We start from the raw sequence: 26,721 nt of genomic DNA, 5'->3' as shown, positions 1-26,721 counted from the left end.
AGCATTACTGAGCACTTCCTGTTTGCCCAGGGATGGGCAAGAATTTTTTACCTAGAATTTCCAAAATTCATACATAGTCCCAGTTAGGTAGTATTGTTGTTGCCCCCATTTTACAGATGAGGAAAATGAGGCTATGGAATGGTTAGGCAACTTACCAATGATGTGAGCCCAAGGCTATCTATCTTTAAGACCTGTGTCCTTCCCAGTTCTTGTTCTGCCTCGTGTGGTACCACGGGCTCACACACACGCCCTGGCCGAGCTCACCTGTGTCAGAGTTGGGGCTTGGAGCTGAAAGGGGCTGAAGTGTGGGACACGAGGTGAGTGGAGATGGGATTGCTGAGGGCCCTAAGCAGCTTTATGCTCAGGGCCAGTTTGGAGTAATTGCACTTTTAAAAGCAGGTGTGGCAAGATCAGTTTTGCAGTGATGGGGAGAATGGATGAGACGGAGTGGGCAGACTGGAGGCAGGGAGACAGGCAGGGAGGCTTCCTCTGTTACCCAGGTGATGTGGTCTGGACCACTGTAGTGAAGTAGAAACTGAGGGAAATGAGTGGACTTGAGAAACATCTGAAGTGGACCTGATGGGCAGTGATGGGGGTACTGAGGAGAGGCGATGGGATGAAGATGGAGAAGGAGAGTCCCAGTCCCTTACACAGCTGTGTGGGTGGTGGACCTGGCCCTGAGCCAGGAGTTCCAGAAGGAGGAAGCAGTTTGAGGCTGAGGCGGCAGGGTTTAATTCTGGGCATTTTCTATTTGAGGATCCTGGCAGATATCTAAGGGGAGACATCCAAGCAAAAGAATTGGGAGTCAGAGGCATGGGCTTTGGAGTAAGAAAGGTCTGAGTTCAAGTCCCATTGCTAGCACTTATGAACACGTTGCCCAGGCTCTGAAACTCTGTCTTCTCGTGTATGAAATGGGGTTAATTGTGGGCTCACATGAGGTTGTTGTAAGAACTGAAACAGAATATGGCAAACTCTTGGCATGGTGCCTGCGTCTCCATAAATGGTTTAAAAAGCAAAACAACAGCAAAAACACAACTATCATCACAACCACTCACAAGCAGAAGGTGGGTTGGAGCCCAGGACTGACTGTTCAGGGCACAAGTCCTAGATTTGAGATCATCGAATGCAGGAGATGATTTTTCATTTCATGGAAGCACAGTAATTGCTTTGCAAAATGCCCTACTTTGGGACTCCTTGAATCAGTGAGGAACTAGTGTATTTCAAAACGTATTGAATTTATTTGTAGCTATTGACTACAATCACGGAGATGCACACGAAGAACTAGAGGCAGTCATAGCACTTCTCTGAAATGAGAATATATGACCACGGAAAGGTGGAATATGATTTTCAAAAGTGCACAACTATTTTTTTATTGTAAAGTGAGTGAATTTCCACCTTCTTCTAACACTTCAGTTTAATAATTCAACACATACTTACTGAGCACATAGCAGGCCAGTGTGAGATGCTAGCAATGCAAAACCTAAGAAGACAGAATCTTTTGTCTCAAGGATCCACATTCTAGAGGGAGAGAGGAACAGCAGGGAGGCCACACTTTGAAGGCTGTGGCCATCATAACAGATCACACCTACGGACTGTGTACTAGACACCAGACAGTCTCATTACTAATTCATTTAATTGCCCTCACAACCCAATAGAGTAGATTATATTATTATCCCCTTTAGTAGAAGGGGAAACCAGGCTCTGCGAGGCTAAGCAACTTGCTAAAAATCACACAGCTAGAAAGCTGAACTGGAGGAGGGAATGGCAACCCACTCCAGTATTCTTGCCTGGAGAACCTCATGAACAGAGGAGTCTGGCAGGCTACAGTCCATGGGGTCGCTACAGTCCATGGGGACATGACTGAAGTGACTTAGCATGCATACATGCAGAGAATTGAAGCATCAGGGTTTAAAAGCAGTGAGAGTTTAAAAGCATCAGGTTTAAAAACACTGAAGTCAGGGCTCCTTGTCCCATCACTGTGCTGGGGTGGAGGCGTGTTGGTACTTCATAGTTGGTGTGTTTACACATCCGGTGTCCCCACTAGGGTGAATGAATGTGGTCAGCTAAACTACTGATTGTCCCACAGTCCACGTGAAAACCCTTCTGACCCTGACCGCCTCTTACACTGCCTACCCGCCTCCTCTCTCTAGTCACCCTGGGAATCCTACCCAGTAGATGTCAAAGTTACAATCTGGGAACAACGTCTCTAACGATAAAGGGGGATCGCTAACTTACTAGTCACCAGCTGCTTCAGAACTCCCCACAAATTTAGCAGTGGTCACAGGGAAATTTTTTCAGCCCCTGGAATCCCTAGACGGAGGGGCTTCTGAACAAGGCCAGAGGCATGGGCTAAGTGTCCACCTGCTTTGTCCAGCTCTGGGGCAAAAAAGGCTCGGGGCTCCCTCTCATACTCTCCTTTCAGAGTTTTCTTGGGGGCAGCCAGGTCACTGCTCCAAGCCAATTTCTTGACTTCAAAGACAAAAGATGGAACCCAGCATTAGTCAGGGCCATGTGGAGACACCGGAGGGTGGCACAGCCGGCAGGTAATGGATCTTCTAGGACCGCAGAGCAGGACCAAGAGACCCACCGGAGACTGGTGTCACCGGCCAGGGCTGGCTTCACCAGGGCCAAAGCAGCTGATGCATGACCAGCTCCCGGACCATGGATGTATGGGTGTTTAAATCTCTGCCCCTAAGACAGGCAGAGGTGGGTGTGAAAAGTAGTGGGAAAGGTGCTGCAGACCCCGTGACGCCAAGCAGAGCCCACCTGGTCCTAGGTGTGAAGCCAGGGTTCCACGGACTGGAGGAAAGCAACATAGAATATCTAGACTCTGGGGGAGTTTGCTAAAAAAACCCAGCATCTGGTGTTGGATGCGGCAGTTCCTGATTTCTGCTGGGAGGGAGGGTTTTCTTGGAAGCATGACGCTAATTTTATGGAACCTTTGGACCGGCCGCACACAGGCTTTCCCCAAGGTCGTGTGAGCTGTCAGATCAAGGGGCCCCGTCAGCCTGGGGAGGGAACCGCCGGGATCTCAGAAATGGATGCACCCAAATTCCAAGCACCAGTGTCTTCCTCAATTATTTACAAGGAACACGATGTGGTGGAATGGAATCTAATTCATAATGCCTCTTTAATGCCTTTGTAACACAGTATTCACAATATTCCCTTCTCATCTCAGCACGTGACAAGTTGCCACTGTTGAATTCCCATTAATATGAATTATGGGTACAATATATTTTGCCCAATATCCTCTCCTCAGCCTAATATTGTGGGCGAATAAAAAATCATACGTTCAGCATATTCTTGATGCACGAGGCGATGGTGGTGCAGACTCTGTCTGCTCCTGCTGGGGTGGAGGTGCCAGAGCTGGGGGGGGGGTCCCCCGGCCCCCGAGCTCAGTTGAGGTGAGTAAGCTGCGGGGCTTGAGGCTTCCCCAGCTCTGCTCTCTTCTCGGGATCCCAGGCACCATCAGATCCAGGTTGTTCCCGCCCCACGGCAGGCCTGTGTCTCCACCTCATGGCAGCAACATGAGGAGGCAGGAAGCTGGCTGGAAGGGTGCTCACAGTGTGAGCCTGGGCACCGCACAACCCGGCTGGGTTATACGGTGAGGGTGAGCACGGCACCCTCCTTGTGCAGTCATTGTCGGAGGCAGTGGATGAATACACTTAGAACCCTGGCTGGCCTTAGTAGGGAGCATTCAACAAACATTAGTGACCTCAAGGACATGTTTGGGGCCCTGGCTGGCTAGCAGTCCTGAACTGCGTCCTAGGATGGCTTCTGAGTTCACGAGGAAAGTGCATGCTTGTGCCAGGGGGGTCATGTGTCATGTCCGGAACACACAGCTGGCGAGATTTATAATTGCTGTTGAACGCGACACAGTTGAGGCTTCACCTACAGCCCCCAGGTCTTGAGGTACTGGAGAAAACGATCACAAATACACCTTCCAATGGCTCTATCATCCCCCAGGACCCTCCTTCCTCCGGGTGTGGCTCCCTGCCGTCCTTGGCAGTCACCTGCTGAGAGTGGGAAGGCTGAGCATCCTCCCGAGGCCACGAGGCCACCTCGTGAGTCAGCACAGGACTCCTCCGTGACACCGGCCCTGCCGTCGCCCAGGCCACCCTCCTGGAGGCCCGGCCGCCCTCCCGCCCACTCCTCAGGGGCTCTTCCCCGTGTGTGGATCAAGCCTGCGTCGGTCTGTGTCCGCCACTCTAGACCCTGTGACTGGAGCTCTCATTTCCCTGCATGAAGGAAATTCCATGATGAGTCAGCTCTGCCTGGATTCACACAGGTATTTCCTCTCTCTTTTGATGGCCGGGCACTTACTTATTTCTAGTTTTTTTCGCTGTGGTCACATATGTATGACACAGAATTGGCCATTTTTACCGTTTTCAAAGTACACGATCAGTGGCAGTCGTTACATTCACAATGCCATGCAACCGTTGCCACTATTCTAATCCTTTTACACAACCCTAATCTGAAAGTGTACCTGTGAAATAGTAACTCCCCATCCTCCACTGAGCCCCTTTCTGTCTCTATGAATGAGGGTATTTCTTTTTATAAAGTGTTTTTGCTTTGCTCTTTCTTGTGGACCTCACCACAGTCCAGTGAAGTGGGCACTGTTGTGTCCACCTTATAGGTAAGGAAACTGAGTCGTGGAGAGCTTAAGTGTCCTGCCTCGAGGTCACTCATCCAGTGAAACATGGACTTGGGCCTTGAACCCAATCTCCTCTCCTTGACCTAGGGTCTTCCCCCATTCCTGGGAAGAATGCCTCCCAGAAGGGAAATGGTAACAGTTACCTTCTCCTGCTCTTTTTTTCTGTCTCCCCAAAGCAGTGCTGACCCTGCAGGGAAGGTAGTCATAAGTCACGGCTCTTCAATCCCATCTGAAGTTAAGCACCAGGATTCCGCGGCATCTCCAGGGCCCAGCCCATGTTTAAATCCATGGGAACGGCCGAGGCACCAAGAGAGAGTGCCCCCTTGAGTTTGGGTATTGTTGGTATTGCTCCAAGCCTACCTGGCAAAACCTGTGGGTAGTTTTGATGATCCAGACTAGCCTTCTGGGACAGAACAGGTCAGTGCAGTCTGAACACAGCCACGAGTGTGGACACCAGCTGTGCACAATGTCATGGACCATCACAGAAACCCTGAGAAAGAGAAGATGTGGCCTCGAGGCTCAGTGTTCCCCAGGACCCTGCATCTAAGCTGTGTCTACACCTCCCACACAGCTTGGTTCAGCTTGGCTCATCACCCTGGGAGGTGTGGGGCTGGACTATGCAGTCCTACACGTGCTTCGATCCTGACATCTGTGGTTGTTTCAAGCTGTTGATGAGCTTACCTGCTTCAGTGGGGAGCCCGTGCTATCTCTTTAGGAGATGCCACTGACTCTGAGGGAGATGTTCATGGGAAGACATTCAGCCAGTTACTCACAGATTTCACTGAAGACTGTGCGAAGGGGGCCCATATAGAGCTAGATGCCTGGACTCTGGAGCCAGACTGCCCAGGGCTGAGGCGTAGCCCTGCTGATCTTGGACAAATCCCCTGGTCTTTCTCATTCTAAGTGATGGTCATCATAATGACCTCAGAGGCCTGTGATGAGGATTTAAAAAATTCCTGTTGGGAACTTCCCTGGTGGTCCAGGGGTTAAGAATCTGACTTGCAATTCAGGGGACATGAATTTGATCCCTGGCCAGAGAATTAAGATCCCATGCACCCTGGGGCAACTAAGCCTGTGTGCTGAAGCTACTGAGATCGCCCTCTCTGGAGCCCATGAGCCACAACTAGAGAGTGCGTGTGCTGCAACGAAAGATCCTGCATGATGCAGTGATGATCCTGCATGCCGCAAGTAAGGCCCGACTCAGCCGAATAAATAAATAAGTAAATAAATTAAAAGTTAATGTTAAGCAGTGCCTGGAACAAAATAATGACTGCACAAATTCTTTAAATGAAACAAACGCAAACTGCAGGGAATTAGGGATAAATGGGAGAAAAATCTCAAAGAGGTATGAATACTTGAGAGAAGAGGTTGCAATCCCAGGACTCCAAATGATTTGGGAGAGAGGGGAAGAGGTGTGGAACCCAGGGTGAAGACCTTGATGCGTAGAATCCATACGGCCAGCATGGCTTTGTTAGTCCCAACACCGACAGTGAGCCCACAGAGCTCTCAGTCTGGCTCACATGCGGGTCTCATCTTCATCCTCATCACAGGCAGACACTGAAATTACTCCTCTTTGAAGACTCATCCACCATGTAGATAGATGTGGGTGAAGATGAGGTCAAAGGCATGCATTCCTACCTAACCCCACAATAGGCGCTAAATGAAAGAATAAATCACTCCAAAAATCACTGTGGATGGTGACTGCAGCCATGAAATTAAAAGATGCTTGTTCCTTGGAAGAAAAGATATGAAAAACCTAGAGAGCATATTAGAAAGCAGAGACATCACTTTGCCGACAAAGGTAAGAATAGTCAAAGCTATGGTTTTTCCAGTAGTCATGTATGGATGTGAGAGTTGGATAAAAATGGGTGACTGCCAAAGAATTGATGCCTTCTAACTGTGGTGCTGGAGAAAACTCTTGAGAGTTCCTTAGGCAGCAAAGTCAATCCTAAAGGAAATCAACCCTGAATATTCATTGGAAGCTGAAGCTGCAGCCGCAGCTCCAGTACTTTGGCCACCTGATGTGAAAAGTCTGCTCATTGGAAAAGACCCTGTTCCTGGGAAAGATTGAGGGCAGGAAAAGAAGGGGGTGACAGAGGATGAGATGTTTGGATGGCATCACTGACTCAGTGAACATGAGTTTGAGCAAACTCCGAGAGATAATGAAGGACAGGGAAGCCTGGTGTGCTGCAGTCCATGGGGTTGCAAAGAATCAGACATGACTTAGCAGCTGAACAACAAAAAGAATAAATATTCATATGCCTAAATTCATTCTGTCCTCAAACATTTATTGAGGACCTTTATATACTGGGTATCATGTGAACCTTACTCCTATGGAGTTCACTGCCTAGTAAGGAGACGAATTAATAAATGGATAGGTACCATATATTATAGGTATTTATAGGGACATAAACAAAAGTGTCATAGGAAAAAAGAAATCAGCATTTTTTTTCACCATAGAGGTGTTAACATTTAGGGTGTCAGTTGCAGGATGAACAAGAGTGTTTCCGGGCAGGCAAGAGAGGGAATGAAAATTCTGGTAAGAGGAAGTAGCAAGTTGCAGAGGCCCTGGAGCCTGAGAGCTTCTCTCATGTGGCTGAAGTGGGTGGAAGGAGTGATGCTCTCAAATGACCCCATGGCTCAGGCACCCAAGGTGTTGGATTCCACTCAGAATCCAACATGGCCTCATGAAGTATAGGGGCTGCAAGCTGTGCCCTGGTGTTGGCATTCAGGGAAGCAACAGACCGCAGAAGCCCTGTACGTAGCAGAGAGCTGAAATCAATGAGTAATAGGCAGAGAGCATCACAAAGGCCACTGCAGCCATTTTTAGCAGCCAATGTGTCAGGTGAGGTCTGGGAGGTGGAAGAAGACATCTATACTGTTGCTTGGGAACTGTCTGTGCTGTGGAGACAGTTTTAAAAATAATTTATTTTTAAAATACAACCAGCATAGGTATTAGTTCAGGTAACAAAAGCCCAGAGGCAAGCAGGGCTGCAGCATTTGGGCTCTGGTGCCAGATTTCTGGAATTCTCTTGTTTTTCTCTTCCTTGTGTGTTGGCTTCACCCTCAGGCTTGTAGCACGATGATTATAGCAGTTCAAGGCATCATGTCCAGACACGACCATGTCCAGAGGAAGAAGGATTTCTTTTTTTCTGTGACTCTTCCTTAGAGGCAAGAAAACCTTTTCCAAAGCCCCCAGATAGGATTACCCTCGTGTTCCGCTGGCCAGCACTGGGTCCATGACGCTTCCTGAACCAATGACGGGGAAGGGAAATGGGATTGCCATGCCTGGTGTTGAACCACCGTAATTCCAGCGGGGACCAGGGTTTGCTTTCCCAAAGTGTGGGAAGTGGTGGCTGCCTGAACAGAACTGAGGCTGGGTAAACAGCCAGCAACCCCCACCACAGACCTCAAAGGTCACTTTGTCAAGTCTGGTGTGGTTCTCCACCATCTGCACCTTCACAGCAAGGGCCACCCGACTCACTCACAGGCTTGGCCATTCTACTTCCCCATTTCTACCTCCTATCCCCTTGCCTGCTGGCTTTAGGGTCACTTCTCACCTGGTGAAGGAGATCTTTAAGGAGCAGGTCAAGAATCTGGTTCTTATTCGATGCTAGTCTGGTGCTGAGTTGGGCAGGGCATGGAGCACTCTGCTTGCTGGCAGCCCCACAGGGTGGGGGCATGGGGAAACCCCTGTGGCCTACTAGAAACAAAAGAGGACAGTAAGCTTAACCAAGCTGCTTGGGCCTCGGAGCAGGTCTGGCAAGGAAGGGGTCATGTGGTGACAGAAAGTGCTTTCCTTAAGGGACTGTAGTAGTCATCGGCTAGCAGTTTAAGGGAGAGAGGTGCTGATGACCGGCCTTCTGTGATTGAAGTGGGCATCTTGCTTTCTTCCTGGCTCCCAGGACTCCTGTTATGGTGCTGGGGAGTGCAAAACACCTATCCATCATCTCATGAAACATCAGGAGAGGGGAGGCTGAGAAGGCAGGACCCCTACCCTGATCATCCAGAAAGTTGTGTGGCAGGCTTCTCTGAATATAGACTGATGCTCTTCTGGGTTCTCATGGTTCTTTATTTTTTTATATTTATTTATTTATGGCTGCACTGCAAGACATGCTGGGATCTTAGTTCCCCAACCAGGGATCAAACCTGTGCCCCCTGCAGTGGAAGCATAGAGTCAATCACTGGACTACCAGGGAAGTCTCAATCATGGCTCTTTATTTGCCAGAGGAAAATGAGGTTTTCCTGACTATGAGTTCTAGAGGTACAGATTCCCAGCGCAAGGGAATGTGCCTGGACCACTGGGCATGGCAGCAGAGCCACACAGAATTCTCCTAAACCTTCATTTTAAGGCAGCAAATACGGTGTTGAAATGGATAATCTGCTATATTACATCAGCGTCACTCTACAGGGACTCCACAATGACCCTTCATGATGGCATGAAGCTCTGGAAGGACTCAAGCTGATGTGGCCACCTGTGTCACAACTGTGAGTAAAGCAGGGGTAGGGTCTATCTGAGTTTGGAGGAAATTCTTCTCGCTGAAACAAAACTGAATCCATAGATGCTGATGGTGAACAAATGAGACCAAAGGGCATTCAGCTCTCCTTTTTATGCTCTCCTGAGTTATTTTTAACATTACAGTTTCCAGTTAACAAATGGGCTGGGTTCTGAAAGTTCATTTGTAATTTGGCTGTTTAGATTTTGGAACATACTTTCCCTATAAAAATACAAGGTTATAAATGGTGATGAGATTCCCAGGCTAGTTTTCCAAAGCCTATTTAACCCATAATGTAGCTAAAATACCGTCCTTCTACAAGGAAAAAAAAATTGTTTAATTGCAACATGAGTAATTAAATGGAACAGGGAAAACCATTAAAACTGAATAAGAAGTAGATTTATGTTCATCTTGAATGATGCTGTTTGCAGAAAACCTAATTTAATTTAAGAAGAGGTCTTTCCAAGGGCTTTTTTGGGAATGGCGCGGGATTTATCCTATTAGGGAGAAAGAGCCTGGACTCTGTCCGATCCGCAGTTATTGTATATTTGCATCATGTAACTGGCTCCCTTCCCTGATTTTAGGCTCCTCAGAAAGTCTTCTGGTCTAAATTTGTTTTCTTATGTGGATTCTCACTGGGAAAAGCCCACGAAGGTGGTCTCCTTGGGGGTGAATTTTTTATTCTGAATCAGTAGTTTAGCATCTGTCTTTGAGAATATCCTGGGAAGAGCAGTGTCTCAGTTCCACCAGCTCTGAGGCAGTGATGGGATTAAGCATTGGAGCCTGGAGGACTGAGGTCCAAGACCTGCCAGTGGTGCATTCTCAAGGTAACTGCTTTGGGCAAGGTTCCCTGGGGGCCAGCTGCCCTCCCTTCTCCATGGCAACACCATCCTCACCAGGTGTCTCCTTTCAGATCTCCCTAGGGCAGCTCTTGGTATGGATGGCTTGGGTGTCACCCGGGTATGTATAAGTCACACTGGTCCCCTGTTGATTTTGTCCACCAGGCCATATAGATTGGTTTATCGGATTGGTCCTGTTCTTTCTGTTTTGGGAATGCAAGCCTTGGCCAGAAGCTAGAGAGTGAATAACCGTGTTTAAGCAAGTGTGCTGGCAGCACGGGGGCGGGGGTTGCATATTGCAAAAATTAACACAAAGCCTTCCTGTCCTTTTGTGTCTGCCCCTTTGCAATGTGGTGAAGCACTTTCTAACCAGAGGCAGGACCTTTTTTCCACTTGAATTTGACTTGGCCTTGTGACTGCCTTGACCAACAGGATTTTAGCAAAAGTTCCTCAAGCAGAGGCACTTGTGCCCTGAGCCTCGGCTTCTTACTGCTCCTGGAAGTCTGAAACCTTCCAGTGTGCAAGCCTGCAATAGCTGTACAGAGGATAACAGGCCACACGAAGAACTGAGATGTCTCGGCCGACAGTCCGCTAAGCACAGACGTGTGAGTGAGGCCATCCTAGAATGAGCCACCAGCAAGTAGCCACCATGCAGCTGACCACAGGCAAATGAGAGAAACCAGTCCAGAACTGACAACAAACCCACAGAACTGGGATGGTTTTATGCCACTAAATATTGGGATGGTTGTTACGAAGCAAAAGCTAACTTCTATACACAACTGGCTCCAGTCAAACCCATCTCACAACCTTCCTTCAGAATGCACAGCTGCCTTCTATATAGATACGGTTCATCCCTTACAAATATGGTAACACATATAACCTTCTCCCTTCTCTTTGCCCCTTTCATCAAAAGTCTAAGAAATTAAGCCACTCAAATCTACCCTGCCAGAACTATAGGCTTTGGAATGGGTGCTTGGGCAATCATGACATTTTTCAATTTTGCACACACTTTGTGACTGACGGATGGATTTTACGTCAATGAGGATACAACCCGAACTGTGGCTGCCACTTAAAGTGTAGGCGAAACCCATTAGCTGGGCGCGAACAGGCACAAGTCGTCTCACGATGCATTATCAGTGCCTGGTAATGCATCACAAGGGAGATCACAAATCCTTGTTCATGGGGCAAGAAACGGCCTTCTGGAGAAGCACACACAGTCTGGAAATGTGCCACAAAAGGGGCTTGAGTGATTCTCCCAACTTACTGAGCCCACTCCATAGCCCTTGGTTTTCAATATGGAAACAGGAGGAAAGAGACGACTACTTCTCATTCTGTAACTGTGCAAAAGCTGCCTTTCTATCCATTCTTGTACCCCCAGAACCACAGGAGAGGGGGCCCCCTCTGCTGGCGGTCTTGTGGTCATTCCCATGATTTCCCATAGAAACCCCAGATCATCCCCCTCCCCGCCCCCCCTGCCAAGAGGAATATTTCTCCAAAGAATTTAGGTCATGTGAGGAAGCCATTGTCTCTAGGGTCATTAGGTCCCTCCTGAAAGCCTCAAATGCCCATAAATGTCAAAAAAATCTGAGGACAGAGCCTGCAGATTCCATGGCCCCTTTTGGTTTTCCCTAGGCCTGGGACACAGAAGTCTCTCTCTTCCCGGCCTAGATTTATTTTCAAGTGTTTAGCTCTGAGGAACGATGGGAATGTTTCAGCATGAGTGCTCCTGACCACGTGGAGAAAAAGCCCCCGATACATTTCACAGACATCAGCGAGGATCCTGCAAAGTCCATTCTTTCAAGAGCAAAATTGCATTTTATGAAGCCGTCCCTTTTCTGTTTCATCTGTCAAGCAGGTTTGCTGAGAATAATTTAAATTTCATGCAGCAGCAACTGCAGGGCCATGGAGCTTCCTTTCTATCCCATAAACAGGCCTGGGAGCCTTTCTGCTTCTCAGCGGCACTCTCCCTCTGGGCCCTTGACTGCCTGGAGCCTAGAGCCAGAGTACTGGCTCCAAACAACATGGGGATTGGTCTCCCCCAAATATATGAATACTTTGTCAGACTCAGTTTCTCATTTACCTTTTCAAAATGAACTTTTATTGAGTGTTTAACAAGTGGCAGGTACTAGTCTATGCTTTTCTGCACATAGTAGTTTAACCAATTCTCACAACACTTCCATGAGAAACATATCATTATCATTCCCATTTTACAGACAAAGAAACTGAAGCTTGGAGAGGTCCTTGGCTCCTATGCGGTAGACACAGGATTCAAACCCATTTCTGTTTGACTCAAGGGCTTGAAGTTCTCACCAGCAGTGCAATGTTCAGTTGACACAATTTTCAGCCTAGATTTTTTCCACCTATAACACAAGAGGTAAATATACCCATTTTCTTGCCAAAATTCAGTGTCTGCTGTCAGCTAGGTAGATGAGGGGATGGGAAAAGTTATCATAACAATGCTGCAATGTTGGTTACCATGGTGAACACGTTGTGCCAGGCAGCCTGGGCTGGGGAAGGAGCCAGCCCAGGCTGGTTCTATTTCTCACTCCCTAGGTGACCTCTGCAAGTGTTTTTTTCTCAGAGTCTCACTCTTCTGTCCTACAAAATACAGGGGTAGGGTTGCATGCATACTTCTCTTGGCCTGGGAACTTGTGTCCTAGAGGATTAAGAGCTGACACTATGCCCCAGGGAAGCAATTTATTGGTCTGAGCCAGAAGTGTGTGTGTGTGTGTGTGTGTTGGACTGTGTGTGTGAGTGAGTGTGTGTGTGTTTGTGGTGTGAGTGTATGTGTGTGAGGGTGTGTGTGTGTGTGTGTGTGGTGTGAGTGTGTATGTGTGTGTGTGTGGCGTGAGTGTATGTGTATGTGTGTGTGAGTGTGTGTATGTGTGGTATGAGTGTGTGTGGTGTGTGTGTGTGTGGTGTGTCAGTGTGTGTGTCAGTGTGTGAGTGTATGTGTGTGGTGTGAGAGTGTGTGTGTGGTGTGTATGCATGTGTGTGCATGTGTGTGTGTTAGTGTGAGTGTATGTGTGTGTGTGTCAGTGTGTGTGTTTGTGAGTGTGTATGTGTCTGTGTGTGAGTGTGTGTATGTGTGAGTGTGTATGTGTGTGTGTGTCAGTGTGTGTATGTGTGTGTGTGTCAGTGTGTGTCAGTGTGTGTGTGAGTGTGTGTGTGTGGGGGGGTGTGTGTGTGGTGTGAGTGTGTATGTGTGAGTGTGTGTGTGTGAGTGTGTGTATGTGTGGTGTGAGTGTGTGGTGTGTGTGTGTGTGGTGTGTCAGTGTGTGTGTCAGTGTGTGAGTGTATGTGTGTGGTGTGAGTGTATGTGTGTGTATGAGAGTGTGTGTGTGTGGTGTGTATGTATGTGTGTGTGTGTGTGTGTTAGTGTGAGTGTATGTGTGTGTGTGAGAGTGTGTGTGTGTGGTGTGTATGTATGTGTGTGTGTGTGTTAGTGTGAGTGTATGTGTGTGTGTGAGTGTGTGAGTGTGTGTGTGTGAGTGTGTATGTGTCTGTGTGTGAGTGTGTGTATGTGTGAGTGTGTATGTGTGTGTGTCAGTGTGTGTATGTGTGAGTGTGTATGTGTGTGTGTGTCAGTGTGTGTGTGTGAGTGTGTGTGTGTGTGGGGGTGTGTGTGTGTGAGTGTGTGTGGTGTGAGTGTGTATGTGTGTGTGTGTGTGAGTGTGTGTATGTGTGGTGTGAGTGTGTGGTGTGTGTGTGTGTGTGGTGTGTCAGTGTGTGTGTCAGTGTGTGAGTGTATGTTTGTGGTGTGAGTGTATGTGTGTGTGTGAGAGTGTGTGTGTGTGGTGTGTATGTATGTGTGTGTGTGTGTGTGTTAGTGTGAGTGTATGTGTGTGTGTGAGTGTGTGTGTGTGAGTGTGTATGTCTGTGTGTGAGTGTGTGTATGTGTGAGTGTGTATGTGTGTGTCAGTGTGTGTGAGTGTGTGTGTGTGAGTGTATGTGTGTGTTAGTGTGAGTGTATGTGCGTGTGTATGTGTGTGTGTGAGTGTGTGTGTGAGTGTGTGAGTGTCTGTGTGTGAGTGTGTATGTGTGTGTCAGTGTGTGTGAGTGTGTGTGTGTGAGTGTATGTGTGTGTTAGTGTGAGTGTATGTGCGTGTGTATGTGTGTGTGTGAGTGTGTGTGTGAGTGTGTGAGTGTCTGTGTGTGAGTGTGTATGTGTGTGTCAGTGTGTGTGAGTGTGTGTGTGTGAGTGTATGTGTGTGTTAGTGTGAGTGTATGTGCGTGTGTATGTGTGTGTGTGAGTGTGTGAGTGTCTGTGTGTGAGTGTGTATGTGTCTGTGTATGTGTGAGTGTGTGTGTCAGTGTGTGTGAGTGTGTGTGTGTGAGTGTATATGTGTGTGTGAGTGTGTGTGGGGTGTGTGTGTGTGTGTGTGTGTGTGTGTGTGTGTGTGTGTGGTGTGTATCTGGCTAGGCCCTACCCATGCTTCAGTCACCCAGGAGTTGTGTTTGTCCAACTGGCCTTTCGGCCTTGCATCTAAAACATGCAAGAAATCTTCAGGCCCTGGAAAAAGAAAGAAACCAAAAGATCAACTCAGGCCTGGAGGCAGCAGTGACAGAAAAATTGTCATCATTTCCCTGAGCAGCCACTGGGAGCACAGCCAGCCTTCCTCGCCCTGGAGAGCCAGGACTGCCCCTAACACTGGGCGGAAGCAGCCCCACGCTGGGCAGGGCAGATGAAGGGGCTGCCGTCTCTACACGGGTGGTGAAGGCCTTGGATATGGGGCTGCCTGCAGCCCACAGACCGTGTGGCGCTCACCCTGCTCCACGTCCAGCCCACTGCGGAGGCTAAGGCCTGACGGTGCCGACATTTGTCATCCCAGGGGTGGTTCTGGCTCACGCAGCACTAGACCCTCTACCGAGGAAGCCAGGCCAAGACATTCAAGCGGCATTTACCAAATGGGGTGGTGAAAGTCAAAGTGGAGTAGTGAAAGTGTTAGTTACTCAGTCGTGTCTGACTCTTCGCAACCCCTTGGACTCTAGCCCACCAGGCTCCTCTGTCCACGGAATTTCCCAGGCAAGAATTCGGGAGTGGGTTGCCATTTCCTTCTCCTGGGGCTCTTCCTGACCCGGGGATGGAACCAAGGTCTCCTGCACTGTAAGCCGGTTCTTTACTGCCTGAGCCACACGCGGGGCGGGGCGGTAGGAATACACAAAAGGAAGTGAGACCCACAGCTTCCATGCAGCTACCTGCCTCCCCATGTCGTCCACCAGAGGGGGCCTCTGCCCTGTGTAGACACTGGGTTTTCAGGACCTCCCTGGTGGTCCCGTGGTTAAGAATACACGTTCCATTTCAGGGCACTTGGGTTCAATCCCTAAGTTCAGTCCCTAAGAAGTAAGATTTCCCCCATAGCACGGAGTGACTACATGGGTGTGCCACAACTGCTGAGCCTGCGAGCCGCATCTAGAGAGAGGAGTCCACGCATCACAGTGAAAGATCCCTCATGACACAGTGAAGGCCGGATGCAGCCAAATCAATTGAAAAAAAAAGTCACTGGGCTGTCTTGGAGGAAAGGGCCCATGGCTGACAAAAGCTTTAAGCTGCTCACTGCCATCACCCATTACTAGGTGGTGCTAACTCAGTCTCTGTTTGAAGCCCGTTGGATGCCCCCTTCCCTCTAGCCCGTCTTGCTGACATGTCACCACAGTCAGGTCACAAGGTCAGCTTAAGGCCTGCGTGCATGCTAAGTCGCTTCAGTTGTGCCCGACTCTTTGCCACCCTATGAACTGTAGCCCGCCAGTCTCCCTATCCATGGGATTCTCCAGGCAAGAGCACTGGAGTGTGTTGCCATGCCCTCCTCCAGGGGCTCTTCCTGACCTAGGGAATGAACCTGCATCTCCTATGTCTCCTGCATTGACAGGTAGGTTCTTTACTGCCAGCTGGGGAGCCCCAGCTTGAGGCTTAACCACTCACGAACTCAGTTCCTTTCCCTGCTTGCTTGGGGCCTAGCTCTTGTTTTCTTATCTGAAGCCTTACCTTTTCCTCTTGGTGAGGCCAGAAAACGATCACCTCTCCTTACAGGGGCGTGGCCTTGTCCTGTAGGCCTCCCCTGGGAGACAGGGCCAATGGCGATGATTTCCCCCATAGTGCTCTGTAAGACATGTCCTGTGTGCCGGCTTGACGTGATTCTGAACTCTTTACATGAGTTTTAACCCACACGATCCTCACAACTTCGACAGGCAGGTACGACCACTTATTCTCTTGTTACAGAAGTGAGGCCCAGAGAGGTTATGCAACTGGTCCAGGGTCACTCAGTCAGCACGAGATAGAATGGAATTCAAATCCAGGCAGTCTGGCTCCAGAGTCTGTCTTCCTCCACTCCACAAAGCGGCCTCTGCCAACAGCCTCAATGGGAGAGGCATCCTCGGGTCACTCGGTTGCACCATCCAGGCCGCAGATTTGTTATATCCTGGCCCATGAGTTCCCTGAGGCCAAGAGCCAAACCTTGGCTGCTCAGTGAAGACACAATTGGTCGACCAGGGAAACCACAGATACCTCCTACAGGCTTGTCTGTCACTTGAAGTGGTCCCATCTTGGGTTAGACAAATAGGCTGGGGACAGGAGTCTGGGGGGTCGGCAGTTAGGCCAGAAGGGCAGAACAGAACCAGAGCCTAAGTTCAGCCCCAAGGCCCCGGACGGAAGCCACTGCTATATTTTGTCCTCCCTGCCCGCCCCCACTCCCCTTGCCCCATTGTTCTGGGCACCCCAGGAATACAGGGTGCAATCAGGCAACTTTGCTTGACTGGACAAGCCTCTGCAGGTGTGAAACTGGGTTGGAGATGGTTACGGGGGAAGGTGTGCCAAGGAGCTGGCTGTCCACACAGGCATGAACTTTTGGCCCCTCTCCCCTCCCAGCCGCCCAGCTTTTTCTTGCCCAGCTGTTGTTTTCTGTCTGAGGCTGGGTTCCTTTCCTCTGTATGCTGTGGTTTGGGGCCCAGCCAGTTAGAGATGATGAATATCAAGCTGCTTGAGAGCAAAGCAGGAGCCGTGTGGGTAGGGCAGGCCCTCCCTGAGTTTCCTCTCCACTTCCCTGGCTTGGCAGAGCCCAGACCCCAGCCTGAGGCCCAACCTGACACTGTCCCCAAAAAGGCCTCCATCCCTGAGAGGGTGGAAACCATCAAGAGGGCTCCCGGGCCCAGCTCCTCCCTCCCCACCTGGAACCCCGGCCATAAGCTCCAGATGCTGCCATCCTCCACATGGCCAACATGCTGCCCTTGCTGAGTGGCTGCCAGATGCGGTCGGCGGGGCGGCCGGCTGGGTCCCCTGGGCCGAGGTCACCGCCCCCGGAGCCGTCTTGGGGGCAGGCGCCTGGGGAGGAATGTGTTTGGCTGGTCTGGGGGCATTGTGCCCACACTTAGCCTCGGTCTCCTCTCCCCTGTCCAACATTCCTTCCCTTTCCACCTCCGTGGGGTGGTGTTTTCATAACAGGAAAATAAAATCAATAAGGCACTGCCGAAGATGTCAGTGCGCTCCAAGCTGGCCTCCAATGGTTCCATTGTCTCGGGTCTCTGCCCGGCACTGCGCCGGCAGCACTCACAGTTATTAATGGGAAGCGAGGCTGAAAGGGAGCTTTGAAAATCGCCGAGACAAAGGCTCAGCACACCTGGCGCGCCACTTCCCAACATCACCGCCACCTCACAATGGCTGGGGCTGGGGCTCCCCTGCCTTTAACTTCTCCCACAACTTTTATGAAAGCACAAAAGACTAGACACACACACACACCCACACACAAATGCTGGCCCTGAGAAGGCTCCTAAGAGGCAGCGCTGAATGCCTGGCAGAGGTGAAGGGAACTGCAGGGCGCCTGCTCGCCCAGGACACAGGATGGCTGCGAAGGGGCTTCCTGCCACCAGCGTGGGTCCTGTCCCTCCAGGGCGTCTGAGCAGCCTGAGGGGCACCAGCTTGGCTGGAAGCCAGGCAGGAGCCTTGGCGACATTTTCGCTTCCATGGTCGTGGATGGTAACCCAGACTGTTTTCTGCTGTTGTTTTGGGGGGCTGGAGCCACTTCCGGAAGAGGGAAAATCACATGAAACAGACACCCCTGAGGCCTGGGCTCCTCCAGGAAGGTCCCCCCTTGGACCTCTCCCATAGACTCGGTTCCACCGTGTCCTCAACTGGACAAAAGGTGTCACGGGGTTGTCTGGGGCTTGGAGGGGACCCTGGGTGTGCACACACTTGATACTAATGCTGGTTGATACCCAGCAGTTTTATGACCATTTAGGACCAACTGCTGGGCAGAATCTTCTTGCAAACTTGTCACCAGAGCTCCTGGGGGCTTACCCATCTACAGTCACCTATTTAGAGACCCTGTATCACCACCTCAGAGTTTCACAGCCCTTTCGCTGGTTAAATGCGTGGACATCTAACACGTGGCCTCAGCACCTGCTTGTCTTCCCACAAGTTAGTCGCGAGAGAGAGGCTTTATGGAAACTAAAACCACGTGAACTTTAACAGTGGCCCGGCGCGGCCCCAGGGGCAACCGTACTCTGGAGGAGGAAGCGTCCGGCTGGGGGCTGTGTGGGAGCAGGGTCCCCCTGCCTGGCTCCTGCTCACAGCGGACACCAGAGGGGTCTTACCTTGGTGGTGGTGGCAGGGGTGGAGCTGGCCACGAGGCTGGTGATGGCCTCGCCACTGCCGGTGGTGCAGGGCGTGGGGGCCGTGGCAGGCGTGGGCAGTCGGGAGGGCCCCACGGGCAGCGGCAGGAGGCCGGGCCGGGCGCTGAGGCTGCTGGCGGAGCTGCCCCCTGCCCCAGCGGTGGCGCTGCAGATGCTGGTGGTCCCATGGGTCCCGTTGGCACTCCACTCGCGGCGGTCCCAGCCCACCCGGTAATCTCTTTCGAAGCGGCTGTGGTGCCGGGACATCTCGCTGGGCCGTGGCTGCTCCTCACGGGGAAACAGAGGCCGGACCTGCTGGCACACAGTGGAGAGGAGGACAGTTTAAACGAAGGGCAGCCCCGCCGGGATGTGAGGACAACCACGGCCATCAGCACCCATTAAACATCTTCTCTGGGCGCAAAACCGTTAGCTCATTTCATATTCACAGCAAGCCCACAAAGCATGGATCATTAGCCCCATCACAGATGAGGAATAAATGATTTGTCCAGGATCACATGGCAGAAGTGTAGTCAATGAGATTTGAACCCAGTCATGGTTTAAAGTGATGCTTTCTGTTAAGTAGCATCACATTGCCCTGGACAATGCAGACATGTGCCTGTTAATTACGACTGGGACTTTCTCCCCCAATCTCTGCTGTGAAAACAAGATCCTGTGGACCCCTCAGGCCCCATTATCCTCAACCCTATGGTAGGGTGAAACAGCCACGTCGGGAGACTCACTTTGCGGTGAATGAGGACCTTGACAACAGATCTCATTTGATCCTTAGAGTGGCCTGTGAGTTGGCAAGGTCATCCTCACTTTATGGGTGAGGGAACTCATTAAGAATAAGTGATTCCCTCAAGGTCCAAAAACTAGAAGGTGAGAATGTGGCCAGGATCTCCGGCCTCCAGACTGTGACTCAGTGTAGGACTGAAGTCCGAGGTGTTAAGCCTTAGGGAGTTGAGAGTTCTTTTTTATAATCTGCAACTCAGTTGCTGGCACCACAGTCACCTGGTCTCCCCAGCCTCTGTGAACCAGACCGACTCCATGCAGCTTTCCCGAATATCCGAACAGAAGGCCCTCCGTGTTGTCATGGAGACCTAAACACACCAGATAGCCTGAGGGCCTCCTGTATCATCAGGGATCGAATTTTGCTCAGCACGACCATGACTTGCTTGGCTCCGCACCAGCTACCCTCAGTCAGGAAGGGTGTAAAGATACAGGAAAGGCTGTCCCAGTGACAGAGGCCTCAGTGAGGCACAGGCAGATGGGAGAAGTTAGTGCTAGGGTGCCGGGGGCAGACTGAGGTGTTGTCTCCCTGCACATCACATTCCCAGCTCTGCCCCTGGCTCAGGCACCGTGTGGTTCTCTTTGATTCTTTTCCTTTCTCCACACACTTTCTGTCTAGGGTGTGAGCTCCTGGAGGTCAAGGATAGCTCCTGGCTCACTTTTCTAACCTGCCAGTCCAGCTCAGCTCAGGCTGGGGGTTCTGGCATTGCTGGCTAGTAAACAGACCACTTTATTTTACAAACTTGTATTAAGCCTGATTCCACTCTGGTCCTTGCACATCCAGACCTAGGTGCCAACTTCTAGTGCCACAGAGACAGAGCCTGGGCCAACCCCATCCAGGTTGTGATGGACAGGGCCCTGGCAACAACTGCCCCCTACCTTGGCACTGTCCCCTCTGCTGGACACTTGACCCCCCACAGCCTGGGCTAAGCCCCAGGTCCACCTGAGCAGAGCTGACTGTCCCTCTTAAGTTGGATGGTGAGTTCACTGTTAATTTCATCGCTATGCTTCACAGCTTACACCATGCCACAAAAATTGTATTCAATAGTAACAAAAATTGTTGTTTCATCTATTCAATAGTAACATCATCAAAATAAAAATGAACCTCCCTTTGATTATTCTCACAAACTTTTCCAAATGATGTGAACATCAGTTGGTTCTGGTCACAGTCCCCGCTCTTGCTCTGTCATCTGCTCCCGTGTGGCTCTGGTCACTCCTCTGGGGTCGTTCTCACTGAGGTCAAGAAGGACCTATTTGTTTCATCCCGTGGGAAGTTTATGCCCATGTCTTCCTTAACCCCCGACAGCCGACCTTCTGGAAAGCTCCTCTGTGCGTCTTGGTGACATTACGTTCTCTCACTTTTCCTCCTTCCTCTGCCACCCCTCCTCCTGTCTGCACGGCGGGCTCCTCTTTCTTGGCTCATTGTCAAGGGCCCCTATTTCCTCTTCTTTTCCCACCCTCCACGCTGTCCCTGGATGACCTCATTCAGCCATGTTTCCTGCTGCCTCCCTTGCCCAGCACCACGCCCACCATCCTGCTGCCTGAAGGTGCCTAAACATGGTACATCCTTAAATCAACTCATTGTTCTTTTGCCCAGACGTGCATTCTCAGGAATTCCCTCTCAGAGAAAGCCATCTGCCTGTCCCCATGTCCGTCCCCGTACTTCACAACAGGGCTTTGCGTCTGTTGCTCTAGTTGTTTCTCAAAATCTGCCTCCTTCCATCTGCATATCCACCCCAAATCATGCCTCCCACATACATTATCTCAACCGGTCCTCTGCCCCCAGCTTCATCCTTCTTGTCCATCCTCCACCAACAGCCCTTGTGGCTTTTTAAAAAAGCTTTGTTTATTTTATTATTGCTGCCTTTTGAATCTTTTGGCTGTGCCTTGTAGCATGTGGGATCTTAATTCCCCAGCCAGGGATTGAAACCAAGCCCCCTGCACTGGCGGTGTGCGGTCTCAACCGTTGGACCACCAGAGAAGTCCCTCCCTTATGGTTTTTTAAAGCACAGGTCTGGTCACCATCCTTTCCTCTCCTGCTTTAAATACTATCCTTTTGATAACGATCCAGACTCCGTGGGGTGGCCAGGGGACTCGAGCATCTGGGCTGGCTCTCTTTTTTGACATCATCATTCATTCATTAATGGACTTCCCTGATAGCTCAGATGGTAAAGAATCCACCTGCAATGCAGGAGACCCAAGTTTGATTCCTGGGTAGGGAGATCCACTGGAGAAGGGATAGCCTATATACACTCAACTATTCTGGCCTGGAGAATTCCATGGACTGTATAGTGGTCGCAAAGACTGAGTGACTTTCATTTTCACTTCTCATTCTTCCCATCCCGGAGATGAGGTGCTGTAATTCCAAACACATTACAGTTTCTGAAGGTATCTCACCCTCTCTCTGCCTGTGGACAAGCCCACCCTGTTCCTCTGCCAGAACCAGCTTCCCCTGAATCTGGCTAACTCCTGTGTGTCTGTTATGATCCAACTCAGCCATTGACTCTTCTCAGAGGTTGTATTAACCACTCTTTTCCCAAGATCAGGTGAGAGGGCTCCTCTGTCCCCCTGAACATCTGCACCCACCATCATTCCCGCATCTGTGGATGGCTGTTGTACTTTTGCTACCCTTGAGAGTAAACTCCAGGCTTTATTGTTTCTATAATCCCAGCCCCTAGCAATGCCTGGCTTAGAAGAGTGTTCAGGAGATATTTGCTGGATAAATAAACACATGTTTATTTCTTCTTAATTGCTTAATGTTTAAGGAAGGGACATACACATTTATGCAAAAAGAGAAACTTAGACATAAAACCTTGAGTCTTCCAGCTGGAAATTCCCTGAAGACACTGTCCTTTAGGGAGTTAGGAACTGTCCTTTCTAGGAAATTAGACCTGGAGTCTCTGAGGACAGCTCTGAAAGGAGGATCTACATGTCCAGGGGCAGCTGAAACCCAGGACCTAGATGGTCTCCTGAGGTTCACTTGTCAGGGCAGGGCTCTTTCTAATTACCAGTGCCCTTGGGGTGACTGCCTCCCTAGGCTGGATCCTAAGTGGGGCAGACATGATGCTTCAAATTTAAAACACAGTGTCTTCTTTCTGCCCATCCAGAAAGACCCCTGCATCCTCCCTCATAGTTAACTTGGGATGATGCATCTGAATTCACGCAGACAGAATGAGTGGGGAAGGGATGAAGGCCATTTCCAGAACTCTCTCTTTAAAAACATCTGGTGTGACCCTCTGCTTGCCCTGGTGAGCTCAGAGGCCACATCTCCCAGCCAGTGCCATTATCTGATGGAAGAGGGCTGCACCCCATCTCAACCCCAGTGCCAGACTCGGCCCAACTGGTATATAAATCTTTATCTTTAAGGCCCTGAGATTGGCAGTTTATTTGTTACCTAAGTCTAACCTGGCCTGATTGGTGCTAAATCAGCCCCTACATTCCTACAGAACAACACAACCTCCCATATTGTCAAGGAACCATCATCTCCTTCCAGCTGCTGAGGATGGAGATCAGGAGGGCTGGCATTCAGGTGGCCTGCACCCCTGAGACAAGCTCAGAGCTGGCACAGCATGTTTGGGATCCAGTCACAGGGGCCTCCTGGGCCCCAACAACACCTCTGATGCCAATCACACTTCTCAGCTTGCTACCTTGGAGGAGAGGGGCCCACTGGACCACACCATGGCTCTCTCCTCCTCACAGCCTTGGTGCGTGACAGAAAAGCCAGCCCAGCAGCTGTGCCTCCACCCATCCCTGCCCTGCTGCACATCCCTATGAGTCTCCTGAAAACACCAGAGAGGAAACGGACACTCAGACAGCTGGAGGCCACCCAGTCTGATCTCGGCCTCGTTAAGTGTATTCAAAACAAAGGTCAGCTATTTGCATGGCAGGTTTGGGTTCAACTACATCCCTCAGTTTAATTTCCCCTTTCAAAATGGAATGAAAGTCACATGCTGCCCGGTGTACCCAGGCGAGACGGCAGAGGGCCAGCGCCAGAGGTGGCCACGTCGGTATTTCCTGTTGGGCTGTGGCCCATGTGCCCCCACATGCATCTGGAGCTGGAGGACGCACTCACCACGGCGGGAGGAGGCCCCAGGCACATGAGGCATCTCAGATGTACCTGGTCAAGCAATTACAGGCAAAACATGCAGAAATGCCTCCTTGTCAAGGTGCACACCTAGCAGGCGGCCTGTGAATGGGCAGAGCCTGGCTCGGGGCCTGGGCACGGAGAGAGGAGGGAGTCTGGCCACAATTATTCCCAGGTCCGGGGCTCTTAATCAGGGAGCAGGCTCGCCCCTGGATGGGGTGATTATGTGGCCAGAGCCTTTAAAATTACACGCAAGTGTGAAGAAAGAGCTCTAGGATCTAAAAAGTCTTCATTTTGTGGGTGGGGACAGGTTAGCCCGAAGTCCAGGGTAGAGACGTTTAGGGGAAGGTCGGTTCAATCTGAAGAGTCTCCCAGGAGTGTTAATCACTCAATCGTGTCCGACTCTTTGCAATCCCATGGCTGTAGCCCACCAGGCTCCTCTGTCTATGGGATTCTCCAGGCAAGAATATTGGAGTGCGTTGCCATACTCTCTTCCAGGGGATCTTAAAGGGCAGGCCCCAGGTTCAATCTGAAGGGCCTCCCAGAGGTGGTGGTTTTACGTGGGAGTCTTGGCTCTGGCTGCTGGGGTGCTGGGAGGGGACCCACTCCTCCACCAGGAGCACTGACCTCTGCACCATCTCAGGGATGCTGGGCTGGCAGAGACGACGGGAGGGGGACGGGGCCCCCCACCTGGGGTGGGTGGGAGCCCATGTTTGCTTGCCTGAAGCCTCACACCTCCCAGTTCCCTAAAGGCATGCACCACCACCAGCTTGCACGGCGGCCCCACGTGCAGACACTGGGTTTCCACTCTTCCAGAACCAGACCTAGATTCAGAGAGCCTGGGCCCGGCACACCACTGGGGAAGCTGGTCCCCGACCCTGGTCCCCAGTCCCTTCTCTCTGCACATGCCTCTCCTCCCCCAGGGAGAGTGAGAGGAGGGGAGGCCCCGCTCACAGAATTGCAGTGGAGGGGAAGAATGGGGTGAGCACGTCACCCAGGGGCACTCCTGAAGGGCCCAAGTGCTGCTGTGGATGCACAACCGTTGGCCCTGCACCACCCCTCCCCAGTGCCCTGCCCCTACCTCCCCGTTCAGAGCCGCACAGACTGGAGCTCAGTACACACGGGTAGACGCCAAGCCTAAGGACAGAGTCCCCCAGCACCCTAGAGGGGGACGAGGCCCACACTGACTGGCTCCAGGGAGAATGATGACCCTCCAGCCCAGCTAACTCAGGGCTGAGATGATCCTTCTGAAGTATTACAGAGGCCACCCCGGTGTGCCCGTAGCATCCAAGCCCCCCTGTGAGGAGTACCTTCTTCCTTGTCCAGGGCTCCTCCCCGAGAGAGTCTGTTTCTGCCGCCCCCCAACTCCTGAGGGATGAGGTGCCAGCTCCTATGATGACTCACTTGCTCACCAGAAAGGGTGTGGCTCCCCCGGGAGGGGCCTGGGGCCAGGGACCTCCACACACGAGCTCCGCCCTTGGGCTCCCCTTCGCTTGGGGTGAATGGAAGTCAGAAGTCGGCTTCCCTGCCTACTGGGCACTGGGGCCAAGTCCTCATTCTGGTCATCGCCACTGAGCACCAGGTGTGTCGGGATGCAGGTTGCTACCTGGGATGAAAACAAAATGATGCAACTGCCCTAGCCCCTGACTTCCAGCTCCTGCCCCAAACCTCTGCCCCTTGACTGTCCCTAGAACCCTCATCTCCCAGCCTCTCTCCTTCTCTGCGCTCCTGATGCCCAAGTGGAAAGTGTACCTTGGGCCTTCACTCTTCCAAGCCTCTCTTGTCTCAGTTTTGCTGCAGCCACTGAAAGAAGTGATTCTGCCTGTCTGGAATTTGACCCTAAGTTTTAGGTGTTGTTTATTTTATTTTTATATTTTCTGTGCCGTGGTTGTGTGCATGCATGTTAAGTCCCTACAGTCATGTCCGACTCTTTGGACTGTAGCCCACCAAGGCTCCTCTGTCCATGAGATTCTCCAGACAAGAATACTGGAATGGGTTGGAGGATCAAACTGCTGCCCTCCACCAGGGTGTCTTCCCAACCCAGGGATTGAACCCGCATCTCTTATGTCTTCTGCATTGGCAGAAGGGTTCTTTACCACTAGTGCCACCTGGGAAGCCCCTGTTGTGGTTAGATTACCTTTATAATGATAGAAACGGGAATGTCTTTACTTCAGAGTTGTATAAGAACCAGTCTGGTACTATGGAGCCTACCCATCCTTCCCCACTGGGAAATATGGGCTCCATCCCAGTCAGTGCCTGGTTTAAGGTCTGATTCAGACTCTGGAAAACATGCACAGAGCTGAACCATTTCATGCTCAATGCTCCAGTCAGACCCTAGGAGCTGGGCTGCCCCCAGGTGTTCGGCACCTCTCAGATCCTGCCTCGCCAACTTGCCATTGAGCTGCTGGGTTCCAGGGTCTCTCTGCAAAGGGTCCACACTCCTTGTTCTGTTTGGAGAAGCCACACCCCACTAGCTGCCTGAGTTTGAACGCTGGCCCTGGCCCCCCTGTGCTCTGCTAGCTCAGCCCCCAGTGACCACTCAAGGACTCATCCTGGGGCCCCTGGACAATGGAGAGAGAACTGGGTGAGGTGTCAAGAGGGTTGAGTTTGAACCCCAGCACTGCTTCTTGGGTTTCCCTGATAGCTCAGTTGGTTAAGAATCCACCTGCAATGCAGGAGACCCTGGTTTGATTCTTGGGTCAGGAAGATCCACTGGAGAAGGGATACCCTACCCACTCCAATGTTCTTGGGCTTCCCTTGTGGCTCAGCTGGTAAAGAATCTGCCTGCAATGTGGGAGACCTGGGTTTGATCCTAGGGTTGGGAAGATCCCCTGGAGAAGGGAAAGGCTACCGACACCAGTATCTTGGCCTGGAGAATTCCATGGAGTGTATAGTCCGTGGGGTTGCAAAGAGTCAAACATGACTGAGCAACTTTCACTTTCATTTCACCACCCCTCACGAGCCCCGGGAACTTGGGGATGCTGTGGGTTGTTCATCTGGAAAGCAGCAATGGACAGCTCTGCCTGCCCCCAGGGCCACTGTGAGGACCAAACTGCAAACCTCGTGAGTCCTCTGTGCATGAGAAAGAGCCCCATCCCTGGGTAATGACCAGATCTGAGTTATGGGGGGACAAGGATAGGCCTCCAAAGTCAACAGGAAGCAGGCAGATTTCCGGGATGATGACGAAGGAGGCGGCTGTGAACCAGGAAGTTGTGTGGGTCTGTGTCTCACGGACTCCCTGAGACCCCCTGTACT

At 51.1% G+C, this 26,721-nt stretch overlaps 1 protein-coding gene across 3 annotated transcripts in view; it reads right to left on the bottom strand.

The window, feature by feature from the left end:
• The window catches only part of KLHL29 (kelch like family member 29), a 330,305-nt gene that overhangs the window by 127,381 nt on the left and 176,203 nt on the right, over window positions 1-26,721 (bottom strand). For 2 of the 3 annotated variants that reach the window (XM_061154887.1, XM_061154886.1), the window contains exon 3: window positions 18,576-18,905. In XM_061154887.1, coding sequence (XP_061010870.1) covers window positions 18,576-18,860 — 285 coding nt within the window. In that variant the 5' untranslated portion in view covers window positions 18,861-18,905. Of the gene's footprint in view, window positions 1-18,575; window positions 18,909-26,721 lie in introns of all 3 variants that reach the window. The other variant, XM_061154885.1, reaches the window with a different exon arrangement.

Source organism: Dama dama, chromosome 11, assembly GCF_033118175.1.
Source record: "Dama dama isolate Ldn47 chromosome 11, ASM3311817v1, whole genome shotgun sequence".
Taxonomy (NCBI): domain Eukaryota; kingdom Metazoa; phylum Chordata; class Mammalia; order Artiodactyla; family Cervidae; genus Dama; species Dama dama.
This window is presented reverse-complemented; position numbering and strand designations above follow the sequence as displayed.